Consider the following 17,824-nt stretch of genomic DNA (forward strand, 5'->3'; position numbering starts at 1 on the left):
TTTGTTTCTTACTGTGTCACTAATGACTCCTCAGATCGTTACAGCTGAAAAAGAGCCTGAACTGGCCCAGGTAGCTTATTTTGCTCTTCATGCAGCTTGTCTGGTTTTTTGCCTGTCGGAAATCCAGGAGGTCATTTTCACAGCTGGCTATGGTCAGTTTCCCTGTCAGGTTCTCAGTACAGCAGCGTTTGGGGTGCGAACCACTTTGGGGCGAGACAGTCATTGCAGGGCCCGAGACGATGCAGCCGGATCCTGCAATGTGCACTGGGACTGGGAGGGTGCTTTGCAGGGCTGTCCGGAAACAAGAACTCCACTTTGTGAAAAATGTCACGGTTTCCTTTTGCATTGGAACAAAATCTAGAGCATTCCAAAGAAAGGGTTGAAAAATGGAGAGAGAGAGCAAGCAAGCCCAACTTCCTGCCAGCAGCCCAGTGGGTATGGCGCTTACCTGGGGTGTGGGAGATGCAGGTTTGAGTCCCTGCCCTTTCTCATTCATCAGGTGCTAGAGTTGTATAAATAATTAAATACTCATTGGGTAAGAGCGATTGAGACTCCAGCAGCCTGCTGGGGATATGTGTATCTCTCTCTGGTTTTGACCAGAAATTCTATCCTGGTTCTCCGAAACCTCCCCCATGAAAGTTTCATTGAACCTGGTAAGTTTCCACAAAAACTTTTGGTTTTGACCAACTGGCATTTCCCGACAAAAAACCGTTTTTGTCTTTTTAAAAAAAAAAAAAAGAAGAAAAATAATTTCCCAGCCAGTTCTAGTGCACAGCACTTGTACAGAGTAGCCTGGAGACTACTGGCTTCCAGTATTCTAGTCCAGAAAGCTACACTCTCCCCCCTCCCCCCCCGACTTCTGCAAATCACATGAAAATTGCAGCCACCCAGGGTGTAAATAATGATGGGTCTTGAGCTCTAAGAGCTTTTTATGCAGAAGATTGGTTTCATGCAGGCATACTGTGTTCCAGGTTGGAGGCGCAGTGTAGCATAGCTTAAACAGCTTTGCTGGTCATTCCCGCCACTAGGAGCTGAAGTGGTTCGAATGAGACTATTAGCAGATATAACCTAGCCAGGAAGCTGCCACTTTGGCAGGGTTTGGGCTGCACTCAGGATTTCACGCCCCGCTGTGATCCTCTAACGCAATTGACCAGCGGAACCTGCAGAATGTATTAACTCCGTGGCTGAAGTTCTGGAAATCGATTCTTTACCCCCTGAGATTGATCTCTTGGCCCTGGAAGAAGTGGTTGCTTTTTCGCTTCTGTCATGCTGCTTATGTGAATTTTTCTCCCTGCTCCCCCCCGCAGAGCAAAGAGGGGGAACGTCTCCAGCTGTGCTCACAGTGTCGGAGGGAACCAGACTCACCAGCATCAACAGCAAAGCACTTTTCACAGACACCTTGCTGCAGAGAAATGAAGCTGAAAAACAGAAGTACGTGAGTAGCAGAGGATGGGCCTTAAAACCAAAAAGTAAATATGATCTAGAGCTGCCTGGGGTGCGAATGTGAGTCTGTCTGTCTGTCCTCTTTATAGGTCACCATACAGCTCTGTCTATCCATCCTCACCTTCTTTCTCACCGGCCTAGCATTTATTCTGTGCTCCTCCCTCTTGCGAGCTGGGCTGAGGTTCGCATGTCCTGCTCTGGCAACACTGGGCCAGACTCTGAGCTTTGTCACACCGGGCACCGTCCTCTGCCTGTCCTACCCATCTCAGCTGTCTCCTCTATTGTGGAGGTTTCTTACTGGGCCCATCCCCATGACTTGAGAGTTTCAAAGCTGCCTAAGGGATTTGGATTCCCATTTTTCATTCAAATTAATGAGTGCTTTGGGCACCTGAATCCCCTCGGTGTCGCTGAAACTCTTAGCCCTGGCATCCCAGCACAGAGGCTCTGGAGTTACCATGGTGTCCCTGGATCAGTCTGGCCCTGTACGAGTGCCAAGTCAGGCCAGGTCACTCAGGGAAGATGAGGCCCCAGTGACTGACCGAGGAGGAGTGGTTCTTTCCCCAGTTATTTCTGGTATCTAGGTTTCCTCACCTCACAGACTGGCCTGTCAGCACCCAGCCTGCTCTGGTAGGGGATCTGAGTTTGAGTCTCAGGCCAGCAGGTGTGGAGGAAATGGGCCCAAAATAGAGCCTGATGGAAGTGACTTTTGACCCCATTGGGACTGGATTTGGTCAATCGGGCTCATGTCCAGGTGCAGGAGCTCCAGCTGCACTCTAGAGCAACCCCCTCTGCCTGGTGCTCACAGTGGCATTCCCAAGATCCGAAGGGAGCTTTTCAAGCCCTCCATGGATGCAACCTCATTCAGGGCTGCTGAGGAGGGAAAAGGGCGTCGTGTGCCAGAAAGAAAAACTCTGCCTGCGGTCATCATCTGGTCAATGCAAACCAGTCTGAAATAGGACCCATTGGCAAAGATGTGCTTGAGTGACAGACATGTTTGCACACAAGATTGTGTCTGTGTGTGTGTTTACATGTGTATTTTGCATTCACACTGTCGTGGTCATTGTACCATTATCCCTAGAACTGGGAGTTCATTTCCTATGCCCATCTGGTAAACATGGTAATCACCAACTCGTATCTTTCTCCCATGTGTTGTTTTGCTTGGAGGATTTGGATAAATATAGCCCAACAGATGAACCTCATTCTTAACTGGCCTTTCAGTTTTGACAGTCCAGAGTTTACCAAAGGCTCCTTCAATGGAACTTCATTGTTATTCCTTAGCATGCAGAGCTGATAAACAAATGAATGCGCTTTAAACCCTCCTTGCAGTTCTTTTGGAGGAAGATCCTGCCAAACACAGGTTATAAATAATGCAAAATAACTTTTCCCTGATTGCTTTTTTTCCCACCTCAGATTAATTAAATAAACCCAGCCCCGCCCCATGCTACTCCAGGAGACGAGGACGATTTGCAAGGCACGCTGCCTCATCTGTCTAACCGTGCGTGGGCCCGGTTCACAAAGACTTCGCTGGGAGTGATCAGTGATCAGCATCTCTGAAAATTAGGCCTTTTGGCCCAGATCCTCCAAGGGATTGCGGCTGCAGAAGCTAGATGCTTAAATCCCTGTGAGGATCTAGGCCTTGGAGGGGCTCAAGGTGGGCACCCAGGATTCATGGCTTCTACTGAAAATGTGAGCCCGACCCAGGAGCCACTCTCACATCCACCTCTGGGCCTGCCCCTACTTCTTTTGCCCCCACAGATGGGGTCCCATCCAGCATAGCACGCACAGGGCAAGGCCTTCCCTTCCTCGGCAGGCTCTCTCAATGGAACTCGGCCTGTTCTGCTGCTTGGCTCCTGCAAGGCTGTTGGGGGCCTCCGGGAGTCACAGATTCCACGTGGAGGCCTGGCTTCCCAGTCACTGGACTGACAGAGAGTCTCTGTGGAATTAACTCTGTGTCGTGGGTCCCTGGGGATAGGGACGGTGCAGACTGTGCCGTGACACCGTGGTTAGGCTATTCGAGGACTTGTCTCGGAGCGTGCTGTGACAGCAGCTAGCAAGAGGGCTGGGAGGCAGGGGCTGAGGGAGCAGATATGGAAATGATTTAGTCCTCTGTAGAAACCCCCGTCAGCACAGTCTCTGCTGGCCTATGGGCTGGGACGGGCCCAGTTTGGGCCGGGTACGGCTGGAGGCTAGCAGGGTGTTGGCATGTGCTGGGGGAAGCCAGTGCTTGAGAGTGAAGTGCTGACCTCAGTTTTGACTCCTAGATCTGAATGTCCTGGTTGCTGGGGAGCTGCCACAAACTCCGTGGATCTGGGGGGCTGGATGACCTGTGCTTTGGTTCTGTGGCTACCGAATCCAGCATTACGGACTCCCTGCTAATGACACTGCTGCGCGTTGGATCTTTGCCCTGCAGCCGTTCATTGCGTGGTGCAGTTCTGTCTGGCTGAGCCAACGCCTCCAGCGAAACAGGAGGTGGGGAAGGCCACCCCGATAATGGGCTAGATCATGTGGGGTAGCCCAAGGGAGGGGCAACACCATGCTAAAGCTTGCGCTGTCCCCAGTGAATCATTTGCTCGAGGCGGGGTTTGCAGGACTGCAGAGGACCGTGAGTTGTGGCCTTCCAATCACGTGGGTGCCCCAAGCCGTACATGGAGACTGTGTGTCTGGAAGGCCAGCCCCGCCGGAGCTGAGTTGCTGTGGTCTCCCCACCTGTGCCTATGCATGGGCCCTATTCCCTCCACCTCGTCAGGAGGCGCTTACAGGGTACAGAGCAAAATCTCCCGGGCGCTGAGGCTGACTGGGTCAGCTTTAATTCCTGGAGGTTTGCCAGGGGACGATGGCACACCAGGCAGCTGTCCCGGAGCACTGCCTCTGCCTCCTCCCGACACCAGTGGGTTCGGCTGGTTGGAAGGGGTGCTCATGCTCCGCTCCCCTGTTACCTTTACCAGCCACTCTTGGGCACCCCCAGTGTCGAGGCGACGGTATGGCTGAGTGGAGAAACCCTTCCGCAGCTGCTGTCTCTCTCCGGATCACACCGATTGCTAGCTAACGAAGAGTATTTCAGCTGTGCGCAATGCATGTGCGATTAGAGGGTCCTGGAAACCTCGATTCTCAGTGCACTCACTTGCTGTTAGGATAGCTTGTTAGTAACTGACCCAGAAGGTGGTGACCAATCCTTCCGAGCTAGGAAGGTCTATTATGTCAACCCGCTGCACTGATCATTGGCTCGGGAGATGGTTAAACATGGCTCGGAGCTTCACCATCCCCCTGGGTCAACAGTGAGGCTGGCAGCCTATGTATCTATAAAGTCCATCCAGTGCAAATTCCTCATGGACGGTTGGGACAGCACCTGTGTCTGCAGTGAGAGTGTTCAGGATCCAGAGCGAGTGTGAGTTATGCTATAGCACACACAGCAGCCCTGTAGGCTTAGCAGAGTGAAGGAGTCCCTTAACGGCATGTACTCGCTTCTGGTTCATTTCCACTCTTAGAGGAACTCCAAAAGAGCCAAATGGATTTTCTTTTCTTCACGCTCTTATTTATCTATAGGTAGATCTTTAATTCTTTTCACCAATTTTTGTCAAGAAATTTATTTCTGGGCTGAGATCCAACATGCCAAGTTTTTCAGCCTGAAGTGAATTTTTACGGCCTGGGCTATAAACCCCTGGAAATAGAGGTTTTTAATGGAAATGTGGACAATTCTAGCAGCATGAAAACGTCTTGGCTGCAATAGGCATATAAATTTTCTAGGGAAACATCTGAATGATGGGTTTTAAGTACATGTTAAAAAGGATAAATGAGCAGCTCGATGGCACACTGTGGATGAAGCGGAGCTCGTAGTGAATTCCCAACCCTTGGGAGAGCAGAACAGGAGTGACTTCGGCTGTCTCTGAGAGTCAGCCCCCCATGGCTGGTGGAAGGCCTCATGCTGGCCGAGGGTTAGCTGTGTATGAACACAGAAGGTGATCACTGATACCGACCCTTCTCTTCACAGGGGACTACAGGAAGCACAGATCACTTTGGCAGCTAGGCTGGGAGAAGCAGAAGAAAAGATCAAAGTGCTACATGCAGGTATTGAAAGATGTGACGTCCAAAAGTCCTGCCCAGCTTGGGTCCCTGAGCCCTTGGCTGGAGATCCAGATGTGGGTAAGGCTCAGTGGTGCTTTGACTCTTCTCCTCTGGGTGCACGGATATCAATGCCCTCCTGGCAGAGCAGTTGGGGGTCACTGGTGCACCCCAAGGGGAGAATATGCTCTAGGGGCACATCACACCTGTCTGGCCTTTGTCATCATCAAAGTGTACTTGCTTTCCCAGCCTAGCCCTACCAAAGTATGGGCCTGATCTTACCCCCAGTAAAGTCAACAGGGAGAGTCTCACTGATTTCAGTGGGATCTGGATCTCAAAGGGCTTTACAAAGGAAGTCGGTGTCATTATCTCCATTTTACAGATGGGGAAACTGAGGCAGAGAGGGGCATGACTTACCCACAGTCACCCATCAGGGCAGCAGCAGAGCCAGGGGTAGAACCCAACTTCTCTGGGTTCCAGGCCATGCTCTAGCCACTAAGCCACTGTGACTCCGTTGACTTAATTGTGCCTAAGGACTTACTGGCCCCAGGGGTTGAGTGCCTGCCCCCTAGAGTCTGCCGGCCAGAGGGGGAAATTGCACCCACTCTGGCTCTGCTTCTGGAGGGGGCTACAGGCAGGGAGTTGGTGAGGCTGCGTGTTCGTGGCCTCAGACGTTCTCCTGTGTTCCTGGTGCACAGAGCTGCCCTGTAGCCTGTTGTCAATAGCTGCCTAGAGGCGGATGCATAGACGCTGTCGCGCCCCTTTGCCCTGCCACGCTGCCCACAGCGTCTCTGTGGGGCTCTCCCAAAGGTGTGGACGTACTCAGGGCATCTGTCCTGCAGTACCGTGCTCTGCCGCTATCCAGCATGGACCACGCTTATGTCCTGTGTTTGGACCACCCAGGGCCATGGTGCAGGAGGAAGGGCAAACTGGGCAGGAAAAGCAGCTGCTAAAGGTCTTGAACAAACTGCCACTGGCTGGGTTATGGTCACACAAGGGAGAAGAGAGGAGGAGATCTGGGTGCCATGGACTGGAACGAGCTGTGCAAGGGGGCACAGCGAGGAGCATGGGGGTGAAATTAAGTGAGGGGCAATTGGGCCACATCTTGACCCCACTGCAGCCACTGACAACGCTCCCATTGGCTTCTCTAGGGCCAGGCTTTGGCCCCATTACCAGGAATAACTTTCTGACAGTATCAGACTCTGGTCTCCCCAGGGAAGTGGAAACTACTGTGGATAATGAACTAGGAAGGAGAGGGCCAGATCCTCAGCTGGGATAAATCAATGCAGCTCCATTAACTTCAACAGAGCGACTTTGGTTCACTGCAGCTGAAGATCTGGCCTGTACCGTAGGGTGAGGAATGGGCCTATTAGATCTCTCCAGGTTTAATTTCTCTGGTTCTCGTGCTCTATTTCTGCTGCTGGCGGGAACCCAGAAAGTTGCTGGTGCATGAAAAGTGTTCATCCCTTCACTAGCAACACAGAGGCTAATTGAACGTTTCAGGAACTCCAAAAAGGTTTGGGTCGAAAATCTATTAACTGGTCCTAAAGTCTAGGAACATGGTGACTTTTTTTTAAAGCCTATCAGTGTTGTTGTCTTTGTCTGCATCTTGGTTTTGCATCAGTTCACATAAAAATTGAAAAAAAATATTGATTTGAATGGCAGCAGAGCAGAGGGCTGAGTGGGAGCCTGCCAAAGGCTGCTTGATCCACCTTCCAACCGGCCGGTGCTTTACCAACCACCAATAAATCTCTTTCCAAGGGGAGTGTTACTTACTGAGTGTTTGATTTTTTCCATCTGGTCAGCACTAAAGGCGACCCAGACGGAGCTGCTCGACCTGCGGTGTAAATATGACGAAGAGGCAACTTCAAAGTAAGTCACTCGGTTTTGTCTATCGACCAAAGCCGTGCACGGTCCAAGCAGAGACGTTGTGTCTGGCCACAGCCTCTGAGGAGGGCCCGGTCTTCGGGTTGCATGTGGGATGTGTCAAGAGGGACCAAGCTGGAACAAGGCCCGTCATCCCCATGCTTCTGATGCCGGGGCATTGCACTGTATGGTGGATCTAATACTAACCACTTCAACCGGCTGCCAAATCTCTCCTGCCAGCTGTTTGGCACTGGGTATATAGGTGGGTACAGACCCGCGTGGTGTATACCTACACACATGCCACTGTCACCATCAAGCTCTGTTCATTGCAGCACACCAAGAGGCTGGGCAACTGTGACTTCACACCACCTTTACTCCTCCCCCAAACTGGGCTCCCCCAACCCCCCGCAACTGGGAGCAGCCTCAAAGCTACCCTAAATTGCACCTGGTCAGTATTTCATTTCATCCAGCAGCCTGTGACCTCTCGAGAGGCAGTTCCAGCCGTACTCTGCCCATACTGCCTGCTAGGAGATGGGAGTGGGAGTGGGGGTGACAGAGGGATATCTGTACTAATTCTATACCATTGGAAGAGTCCCCTTGCATTTGATCCAGCCTTTTACCACCAGAGCAGAGTGAACATAACAGGGCTGAAGGTCTCCAAGCAGCATCACAGAGCTAGCCAGCCATCGCTTCAGGTCCCAGAAGAATCACCTTCATGGGGGATATTTGAGACAGACGCAACAAACCCTAGATCAGTTGTCAGCAGACTACTCTGAGTTTGGGGTCTCTACAGGGATCTGGGTCATTTTCTCGAGCAAGTGAGCTATCATAAAGATGTCATGGCTAGGGGGTTTCTTGGTCCGTGTCTGCCAGGCCTCAGACATGCGATGGAATGGTTTGAGCGAAAAGGAAGGAATGAGGAAGCACCGAGTTCTAATCCCAGCTCTGCCCATTGGCTGCACCCACGTATCCAAGGGCAGACTTGGGTGGCATGGCACAGATGCTGCAGCATAGCAAGGGGGCACTGAAGATGGGGCAGACTCATCAAAGAAAAGACTAGATTTTCAGAAGCCGTGTCAACTGTCTGAGAAAGTGACTTGGGAAGTCAGCCAGTCCCAGGTGGGGCGTCGAGGTTCCTAGGTTTTCTGTCAGAGAGGGACCTCCAATAAGACCCCAGATCCAAACACCCTCCAACTTCTGCACAGTCTTGTTTTAGGTCTGGACTTCAGAAATTATAAGAAGGTAAAATCAGTTCTTCCTAAAAATCTCTGGACCTTCCCAGATCCTTCCAGACATGCAAATCTACCTTCAGCTGTCTTCTAATGGCAGGGGGAGCGCACAGTCACTGGGTTATGTTTAATGGGCTCCTCCACTTCATTAAATGTACATTTGCTTGTTCTTATTTTTGTTGGTCGGGTGCCATTTACTTTTATGAGTCAGGAACATCTTTTCCCTCCCTTCGGCTCCCGCTAGCCGTGGAGGCTGCCAAACATTTACAGCTGTTCAAATGTTCCACCGGTCTCGCTAACACAGCAGCGCGTGTTCACACACACACATGCTCGCTCATTCCCATTACGCAGCAGAGTCAGAACACTTAATCATATCATACCAAAGCAGATGTTCTTTGATAATTTGATATGCCATTTGTACATGCGGTGCTGTAACTAATTTTGCCTTTGATCAGGATTGCAGCCGCTATGCACAGAATGATGGGGATGAAAAAAGGGCTTGTCCCATCCCTTGGTATCTTTGCCTCTTCCGACGTCACGTTTTGGACTCTCCCCTCTTTGGGTTCATTTGGCTTGTTTCTATGTTGTTAATTCACCAGCTAGTGGGTGTTGCATGGCTGGGACTGGAGATCACAAATTAGAGGCTTTGAGTATTTACCTTCCTACAATAAACAAATCCGCCACCGTGTACCCAGTAGCTGTGCCAGCTCTCAGCGACTGGTGGAATAGTGGGTGGGAGGCAATTAAACAGATGCCAGTGTTCCTCATTGACAAACAACCTGAGATCAAGAGGGAAGGAGGCCTTTTGGAAAGTAATTTGGAGGCCGTGGGTGGCTCAGAGAACTGGCAGTGGGAGAGGGAGCCTTTCATGTCGAGATCCCCGCCTTACATATGGGCATGGCTTGTTAATGACCCGAAATTGTTCCCATCTCATGGCTGTTTGTTGGCCGGCGTGAAACGAGCTGGGATGGCCTGCAGCCAGTTCCTGATGGACAGATGCCCACTCTGTAACACTCACATCACAGCTGGCACGAACCGCCTCCTTGCTGGCAGTGTAGCAGAGAATCCAAGGCTTGACTGGACCACAGAGATTGAACTCCTGTTAACCCCGGGAAGTGGTCGCTCCAGAGCGGGCAGGGTGGGGTAGTTTGCGCGACTGCTGCCCATGTTGTATCTGACCTGTGAATAACCAGCATACTGATCATCCGGGCTGTCATTCTGGCCCCTTTGATGAGCATTAAGCCCGCCCAGCACAATTCCACTCCTTGGGTGGGAATGTTATTTTGGATGGGCGAGTGAAATATCTTTAGTGTTTTCTTCATCAATGAATCCCTGCGTCTGCCGCAGGAGTGGGCAAGAAGGTTTTGTGCCTAGGTCGGTACGTTTCCATGACCGTTTTGCAAGGCTGCCTTATGCATATTGCACACAGATGGCTAAAATGTCATATTTCAATTAAATGTAAAAAACAAAAAAAACAAAGACCTGGGTGATTGTTTAACACAATGGAATGTTTGTGGGGACACTCTGCCTCCTTCCAACTAATTGGTTTTTTGCTTTGCTGTCTCAGGGCAGATGAAGTAGCAATGATCATGACAAACCTTGAAAAAGCCAATCAGGTGAGGAGAAATTCTTTCCACTGAATATCGAGCTGGCACGGCCCAAATAACTGATTTCCTTCCCTTTGCTCCCGGCGATTATCCAGGGACTGAGGTGATTCGTTCTGCAGTGGAGGCAGATCTGGGTGGGCGCAGGGTCCCACAGCCATTGATGGCAATGCCCAGGCTAAACGCTCCACCCCTTGCCCTGGGCTCTGTCCGTGTCCGTTGCACCACCGGAGCCTTTGTATCCTGTTGGATCTGCCACTTTGGGGCTTCTCGGGATGGGGGAGCTGACTCAGTGAACATGGGATCTCCTTACAGCTCTGGCAGCTGAATCCCAGGGTGGGTGAAGGAACTAAACCCAAGCCTGGCGGACATGGCTCAGAGTGACATGGTTGCTCGTTAGTTCCTACCGGGAACACTCCTGCATTAGCCAGGAGACATTGAGAAGGAGACTCCTTGTGAACAGGGCAACACTTTTATCCGTCGATGCTCTTTAAAAGTACGAGGGTTTGGCCACACGGGCACCAGAGACAGCCCTGATGTCCCTGACAGCAATATTTGACCTGATCTCTTTGTTTTGAGCTGTAGTTATCACGCTGCTATTTGGGACGTGCCGCCATCGTCCAAGAGTCATCAGTATTGTAAACCATCAGCCCCAGTATCTGGGGGTGTGGGAGGGCCGGGGGGGCGGTTAAGGCAGGGACATTGCTGGGGCCTAGAGCAAAATGATGCATTCAGAGCTGTATACGTTTCTGGAGTACTTACTACTCATTTTATATATTTCCATGTGAATCATAGAGTATCAGGGTTGGAATGCACCTCAGGAGGTCATCTAGTCCAACCCCCTGCTCAAAGCAGGACCAATCCGCAATTTTTGCCCCAGATCCCGAAATGGCCCCCTCAAGGATTGAACTCACAACCCTGGGTTTAGCAGGCCAATGCTCAAACCGCTGAGCTATCCCTCCCCCCTAATTGGTTGGGTTGTGTTTTTTTGAAGTCACAAAAATGTATATACAAACTAGGCATGAGTAATACAAATATTCCTAAGTAGCAATTTACATGTAGATATGGCCTTTCGTGCAGAAGGAATCAGTGTCTTTTCAATGACATACAAACAATGTGTGGGATCACTTTTCCCTTCACTGAAAGGCAGCCACCTCTGGGGTGGAACTTAGCAGCTGTTTAACAGTGCACAGCGACAATAAACAAGAGTTTAGGTCAGGAAGAGAAGAAAACAATGTCTAACTGGAATGAGGAGGAGTTTTAGATGAGTAGGAAGTAATTACCCACCTTGGGATTTGGTTGGGACAGGGATTGACACCCCCACGGTGGTGCCTGGCACTGTTAATGAGTACAGGTGATTAGGACATGGATTAAGGCACTGTGGCACCTGTGCTGCTGTATGGCATTAAGTAGCATATTGAAATGGTAGCGGGGGCCAAACCAAATCTGAACTCGGGGATGTTTGTATCCAGACCAGGACCTCACGGCCAGCCCTATTTCTGTAACGGGCCAACACTGACCCCTGGGTCTGAATACACCAGAACCCTGTGCTCTTCATGGCTGTTGCCCTTGGGACTAGCTGAAATCCATGTGGACAGTGAGCCCATACAGGGGGTCTGTTCTCTCACCCGCACAGAGGCAAACGTCCCCTCGACACCAGTGGAAGCAGTGAGCACTTGCTGGGGTGAACACCCTGTAATACCCTCTCTGGCTTTTCACCGTCCGCTTCCTGACTTACACTCTTAACAAAGGTGGTTTGGGCTCCGCATACCTGGAGCCTGGGTCATTGCCGTAGTGTTGTTCTGACCCCACCTCAGTATTATTGCAGGGTGGCCGGTGCTTAATTTGTGCCAGGGCTTGCTGGGTCAGGGCCCCGGCACCTCTTTCATTGCAGATTAAGCATGAGGGCGGCCCCCCCACGCCATGCAGCTTTAGACTGGGCGAAAAGCTCAGCCGAGGAAGAGCCCACAGCATGTCACTGCTTGGCTAGCTCAGTGGAACGGAGAGCCCTGCTGACACGTGTCACTTTCTTCCCTTGCAGCGCGCAGAGGCAGCCCAGAGGGAGGTGGAGAGTCTGCGGGAGCAGCTCGCGTGTGTAAATAGTTCCATTCGCCTGGCCTGTTGCTCTCCACAAGGACCCAGCGGGGTAAGGGACAGAAGTCTGACGTTCAGGAAGAACGACACGCAGCAGGTCAGATCCTCAGCTGTGGGAAAGTGGCTTCACTCCATAGATCTCACTGCAGCCAGGCCGACATACGCCAGCTGGGGAGCTGAACCAGAGTCTGCAGTCGGGGACGCAGGAAACTTTGAGGGGCATGGTTTTCCAGGGGTGGTTAAAACTTCCTTGTGCTAGGGCCCACATGGCCTGTGCACATGGGCTGGGTTGCACGCATGAGCCGAAAACTGGGCACGTCGTTGCTTTGGGAAGGACCTGGTTTTCCAGAGAGTGAGAAACGAAGCACCTTTGCTGCTGGAAGCCAGGGCAGCAAGCGGGCCATGGAGTGTGCGCATAAGAGCTCAGGCCTCGATCCTCAAAGGTATTTAGGTTGCTTTGGGGATCTGGGCCTCAGTTAGCAGGAACCGCGTAAGACTGTGTGTGTGTGTCCCTGTCCAATTAGACATCATAACTCCATCCTCAGACGGGTAAAATGCCACTGCCAATGGAACAAAATCATCCCTGTGAAGCACACAGCTGCCTTTGTCCCAATGGGAGTTCGTAAACTCTCCCTCTCCAGCCCCGTTCTAATGTTGTGCGGATCGTGTAGAAGAAACTCTGTTGCTCCCAAATCAGCAGCGTTCCCCAGCTGTGGATAGGCCCTTTGCACAGCATCCGGGTGGGAAATGTCAGATGGTTGCTGACTAGACGCCAGCCCAAGCAGAACCTCCTGCTGGAAACTCCAGAGGAGGTAGAAGAGTCTGTGGTGCTTGGAGCGGTTTTGCCGTCACACGTCTGTCCCCTCTCCCCTCCCAACCTTTCACTCTGTTGGGATGGATTTAGTGCTAGTGAAAGTCCCAGGTGACAGGGTTTTAGGTTGAATCCTGGATTTCTCCCAGGTCTAGCCTGTGGTTTGTCAGTATAACTGTACAGGAAGAGCTGCACTATGCCAGTATAGCTGTATTTGCAGACCCTCCCAATGGAGATGCAGCTATGCCAGTGAAATGCATTTGCCAGTATAGCTTGTACCAGGATGGGAATCCCGGCAACCCCAGCCTTGCCTAGGGGACAAAGCGGGTTCCTGTTCCTGTAGATAGGAGACCATGTGCTGCTGGCAGACCTGATCCAGAGCCCGCCGCAGTCAGTGGGAGCCTTTCCACTGGATTGCTTGGGCTTTGGCTCAAGCCCCAGGTCTCCTGAGTTCAGAGCTGCAGACAAAAACCCGAGGACCCAATCCTGCACAGCGCTGAGCACCCCCTGCTCCAGCAATGGGTGCTCGCAGGGCTCAGCACTTCACAGCATCAGGTCTTTAGAGGGATAGAAACCAGCATTAATTCTGGGTCCCACGCACTGCGCCAGGAGTGTTAATTCGCACCGAGCCCCGGATCTTTGGGGTTTGTAAAGACTGATTCATGCAGCATTAATGAAAGCCAACATATAAAAATATATACAGGTGGACACTCCTGGTGCTTTCCTTCCCAGCTTCTGGCTTCCTTGTTCCAGCTGGTATGTTGCCTCTAGTAAGCTCATTTAATATCTGTTTGTTTTTCAGTCTATATCCTCTGTCAATAGAAGGCCTTGCCCAGCAGAGGCTGCCCTGGCTCAGTCCTACAGCAATAAATCATCCCCTAGTTTGGAGGCACCCAGTTAGACCTGTCTGTATCTGGCCTTGTGTCCCCCCCCACCCCACCTCCTTCAGCCCCCAGAATTCAGGCAACGCCCCTCCCTGTGCAGAGTCATGGCTTGCCAGCTGGGGCACTTTGCTTTCCTTCAGCCTTTTTATCTCCGATCTCACCCCTGCTTTGGCACCTTGATGCCATGGCAAAGGGCTGGCGAGGTGCGAAGGGATCTGGCCAGGGGAGGATTCCTGCGGTGCAGGCATTATGGACGACAGCCGTAAGGCTGTCTCTCGAGGAGCCCCTTGCAAGCCTTGGTACAGAGCATTGGTGTTGCAGTGCGGGGCATGCCAGGGAGGCTGCTGGAACTTAGCCCAACCTCCAGGCTTCTCTCAGGTATGCCAGGGCTTTCTCCAACCCCTCAACTAGCCCAGTCCTGGGAGGGTGCTAAGGTGGCTTAAAGCCACCCAAGGAATAGTGCAGCTCCTGGATCCTGTAATACCTGAAACACATGTCCAAAATCTCTAAGCCAGGTGGAACCTTGGGAACAGAAACGATCTGAAAATCTGGTCCCTCGAACCCAGCTTCTCGGAGCTGGCCGGATGATACCCTGGCCCACGGACTGTCAAGCTGGCAGCTAACCAGAGCGAAGCCAAAGTTGGCGGCTGTGCTCTGCGAGACAGAGCCCAGGGGCTCCATTGCTGTTCAAGACAGCTGCTGAAATCGAGCAGCTGAGCTGACGTAGGGTACTGGGTCATGCCGGGTTCTGTTGCCTCGAGTGACGGAGTGTAACCAGCCCCGACGCAGCAGGCAGAGCGTACGGCGACCCCTGGGGAGCAGTAGGTAGCACTGCGCTGTGGCTATTTCTCAATAACCCATGGGCTGGAATCTGGAGCTTTCGGGCTGCCAGCCAGGTTCTGCTCTGATCAGAATCCCTGGGCAGTGCGGCTGGATGGCTAACGCTGCCCTGATCTCCTTGCAGGATAAAGTGAACTATTCGCTGTGCTCAGGGCCTAGGCTTGAGGCTGCGCTGGCGGCGAAGGACCGGGAGATTCTCCGACTCCTCAAGGACATTCAGCACCTCCAGAACTCTCTGCAAGAGCTGGAAGAGTCCTCAGCCAACCAGATTGCGGACCTGGAGCGGCAGCTCACAGCCAAGAACGAAGCAATTGAAGTACGTGCCCCTTTCTGTCCCTCCAAGTAGGAACAAAGGCTCCGGCCTTCCATTGTGGGGGGTGGCTGCCTCACCCCCTCGGGCACCTGCAAATTACACAGTGAAGTGCTGAGCAGGACGTAGGGGATTCCCGTGGGGAAATCCATCCCTGCTGTCTGTAAATGGAGGCAATCCGAGGGGCGAGGACAACCGCTGTATGGGCCTGATTCCGATCTCAGTGACATGGTGTAAGTCAGGAGAGACGCCGCTGAAGTAAAGAGAGTCCCCCTGGGTTCAGTGAGACCAGAATCAGGTCCTTGCTGCCGGAGCCGAAAGAGAATGTCCATCACGGCAAGTAATGCGCCAGTGTATGGGCCAGAGCATGAGCAGAGGTAAATCAGCCTCGTTCCAGGAAAGCCAATGGAGCTGTGCCAGGTTGCACCAGCTGTGGGCCTGAGCCCCTCTCTTTGTGGGGCAGCTGGACAGCACGTGAGCTCACACTCGAGGGGATTCGCTATCCTGCCGGCACAATGCAGGGCACAACACGCACAGCCCAAAATACTAATCACCATAATCAGATTCTCCCTCCCCCCCCCCTTGGGTGAATTTGTTTTGCATGTGGGCCGCATGTCCTTCCCTGGCAATGATAAGGCTGACGCTGTGCATTAGTGGTGCATGTTCTCTTTGTACACACACGCAGCAGCGAGAAGGGGACAGACCCTCTCCTTCACGTCCGCTCAAAGGGATAGGGACCATTTTGTGCTGTGTACTTTAAATACACTGTCAGTAGGAACTGACCACAGCTGTAAGGGGCTGTCCGAGGGAGGGGAAATGTACCAGGCCAGTTTTACCAGGGGGTCATTCTCATAGACTCGGGCTAGTGGGTTCAATGGCTCTGGATTCTCAGACATCCTGACCGTTGACGTTAACGGGCGGTGCTGGGTGCTCTGCAAATTCTACTTGCCCACCGCACGGCATGGGTGCCCCGTACTGCATGTCACAGGGCCCTGGACTGATGCTTGGCCCAAACCGGAGCCCGGAAGTTGTGAGGCTGCGGGTCTGTCAAGCTCATCAGTTTGTCTCCCTCGTACGGCATCCCGGTCACTTGACTCAGCAGCCTAGGTCAGCGCTGGGGAGGAAGTGCTCTTCCCTCGCTCTCTGGGATGCCGGATGACTGCAGACAGACGAAGGGGAAGAGCTCTGGTAGCGAAGGCCATCTTCAGCCTGCATGGAACTGAGAGCTGGGGGGACGGACCAAGCAATTCTGACTCTTGTTTCACTCTCATTCCTTGTTCAGAAGCTGGAAGAAAAATTGCAGGCCCAGTCTGACTATGAGGAGATTAAAACGGAGCTGAGGTAAGGTCCGCAGCTGCGCGCGATCCCTTCCCTGCCCACGTGCCCGGCTGGTGTGTGCGCACCTGGGAGCACCTGCTCTGAGCTGCGTTGGAGCCAGGCTCCCCAGACGTCTCCCCGGAACTGCCGGCTGGGAGGTACAGCAGCTCTGTAGCACACTTGCCAGCCAGTCGCCGAAGGCAGAGAGCAGCCTAACCCCCCAGCTCATGCCTCCTGACCCTGGGCCTGTGGAGGTCGCCCGCAGATATGCAGTGAGGATGTCACATCACATCGAGCTCAGCGGGGAAAAGCTGTGCCGGTAGCCCCGATGGGAAACCGTGGGCGTTAATTAAAAAACCTTCCCCCTGGTTTCAAAGGCAGTGCTTGGATGGGATGGAGCGGACGTCCTGTCCAGACCTCGCGAGCCGTATTCCTGTGTGCCAGTCTTTGATATGACTGGCAATCAAGGGGGAGAATTAGCAACAGGACTAACCCTGTCTTGTTTCTCTCCCAGCATCCTGAAGGCCATGAAGCTGGCGTCTGCTAATTGCAGCCTTTCCCAGGCAAGTGCCGGAATCTGCTCGGGAACCACTAAGAATCGGTCGCGAAATCCTTCATCTCCAAGCCATCAATAAACATTTCCTAAACGCTGCTTTCTCTCTTTCAGAGCATATCGAAATCAGACGAGCCGCTGCTTCTAGGCAAAGAATCTTTCTATCCATCCCAGAAATACGTTTTGGAAAAGCCAAATCTCTTGGCCAACGCTGGTAGGGCAACCGGGTTTATTTTTTGCATTGTAAACGTGCAGTTTTCATTGTTTGGTTTTATATTTATAATCCTTCCCTACCAATGTATTTATCGTTAAACACGTAAAAATGCAATGGTCATAACCATCCCTGGGTGTGCGCAGGACTCCTGGGTTCCATCACAAACTCTCTCATCGACTCATCCTTGGGCCAGTCACTGACATCCCTTTGGTTCCTTGAAAATGCTGCTCCTTAAGGATAGCTCGCTGAGTGTTTGTGGCACCTTCTATCAGAGACTGCTGGGCAAATTCCAGAACAGCCTCACAGTCCCCCGAGGCAGGGAAGAGGTATTATACGTGTGGGGAAACTGAGGCACAGAGTAGTGATATGGCTCCTCCCAGCTTGGACAAGGTGTCTGTAGCAGTGCTGGGGAGAGAACCCAAACTGTCAGAGCCCTAAGCCGCTGCTTTAGCCACAAGACCATCCTTCTCCACCTGTGCTGCCGTTTCCTCATTGCTAGCCCTGCCCCCGCCTTTGCAAGGTGCGTTGGCGTCTTTGGACAGACGGTGCAAAAGAGGCTTCTAGGCGCTGGTGCAGAGTCTATGCTCCAGCACTGCCATG

The 17,824-nt window shown here is 52.3% G+C and overlaps 1 protein-coding gene across 3 annotated transcripts in view; it reads left to right on the forward strand.

Annotated features, from left to right (window-relative positions):
* Positions 1-17,824, forward strand: part of CUX2 (cut like homeobox 2) — a 265,715-nt gene that overhangs the window by 222,799 nt on the left and 25,092 nt on the right. For 2 of the 3 annotated variants that reach the window (XM_084649637.1, XM_084649638.1), the window contains exons 6-14: positions 1,308-1,431; positions 5,432-5,508; positions 7,308-7,374; positions 10,165-10,213; positions 12,243-12,347; positions 14,955-15,146; positions 16,423-16,481; positions 16,972-17,020; positions 17,125-17,224. In XM_084649637.1, coding sequence (XP_084505763.1) covers positions 1,308-1,431; positions 5,432-5,508; positions 7,308-7,374; positions 10,165-10,213; positions 12,243-12,347; positions 14,955-15,146; positions 16,423-16,481; positions 16,972-17,020; positions 17,125-17,224 — 822 coding nt within the window. Of the gene's footprint in view, positions 1-1,307; positions 1,432-5,431; positions 5,509-7,307; positions 7,375-10,164; positions 10,214-12,242; positions 12,393-14,954; positions 15,147-16,422; positions 16,482-16,971; positions 17,021-17,124; positions 17,225-17,824 lie in introns of all 3 variants that reach the window. The other variant, XM_084649636.1, reaches the window with a different exon arrangement.

This window comes from Lepidochelys olivacea, assembly GCF_965140295.1.
Source record: "Lepidochelys olivacea isolate rLepOli2 genome assembly, chromosome: 15".
NCBI lineage: Eukaryota > Metazoa > Chordata > Testudines > Cheloniidae > Lepidochelys > Lepidochelys olivacea.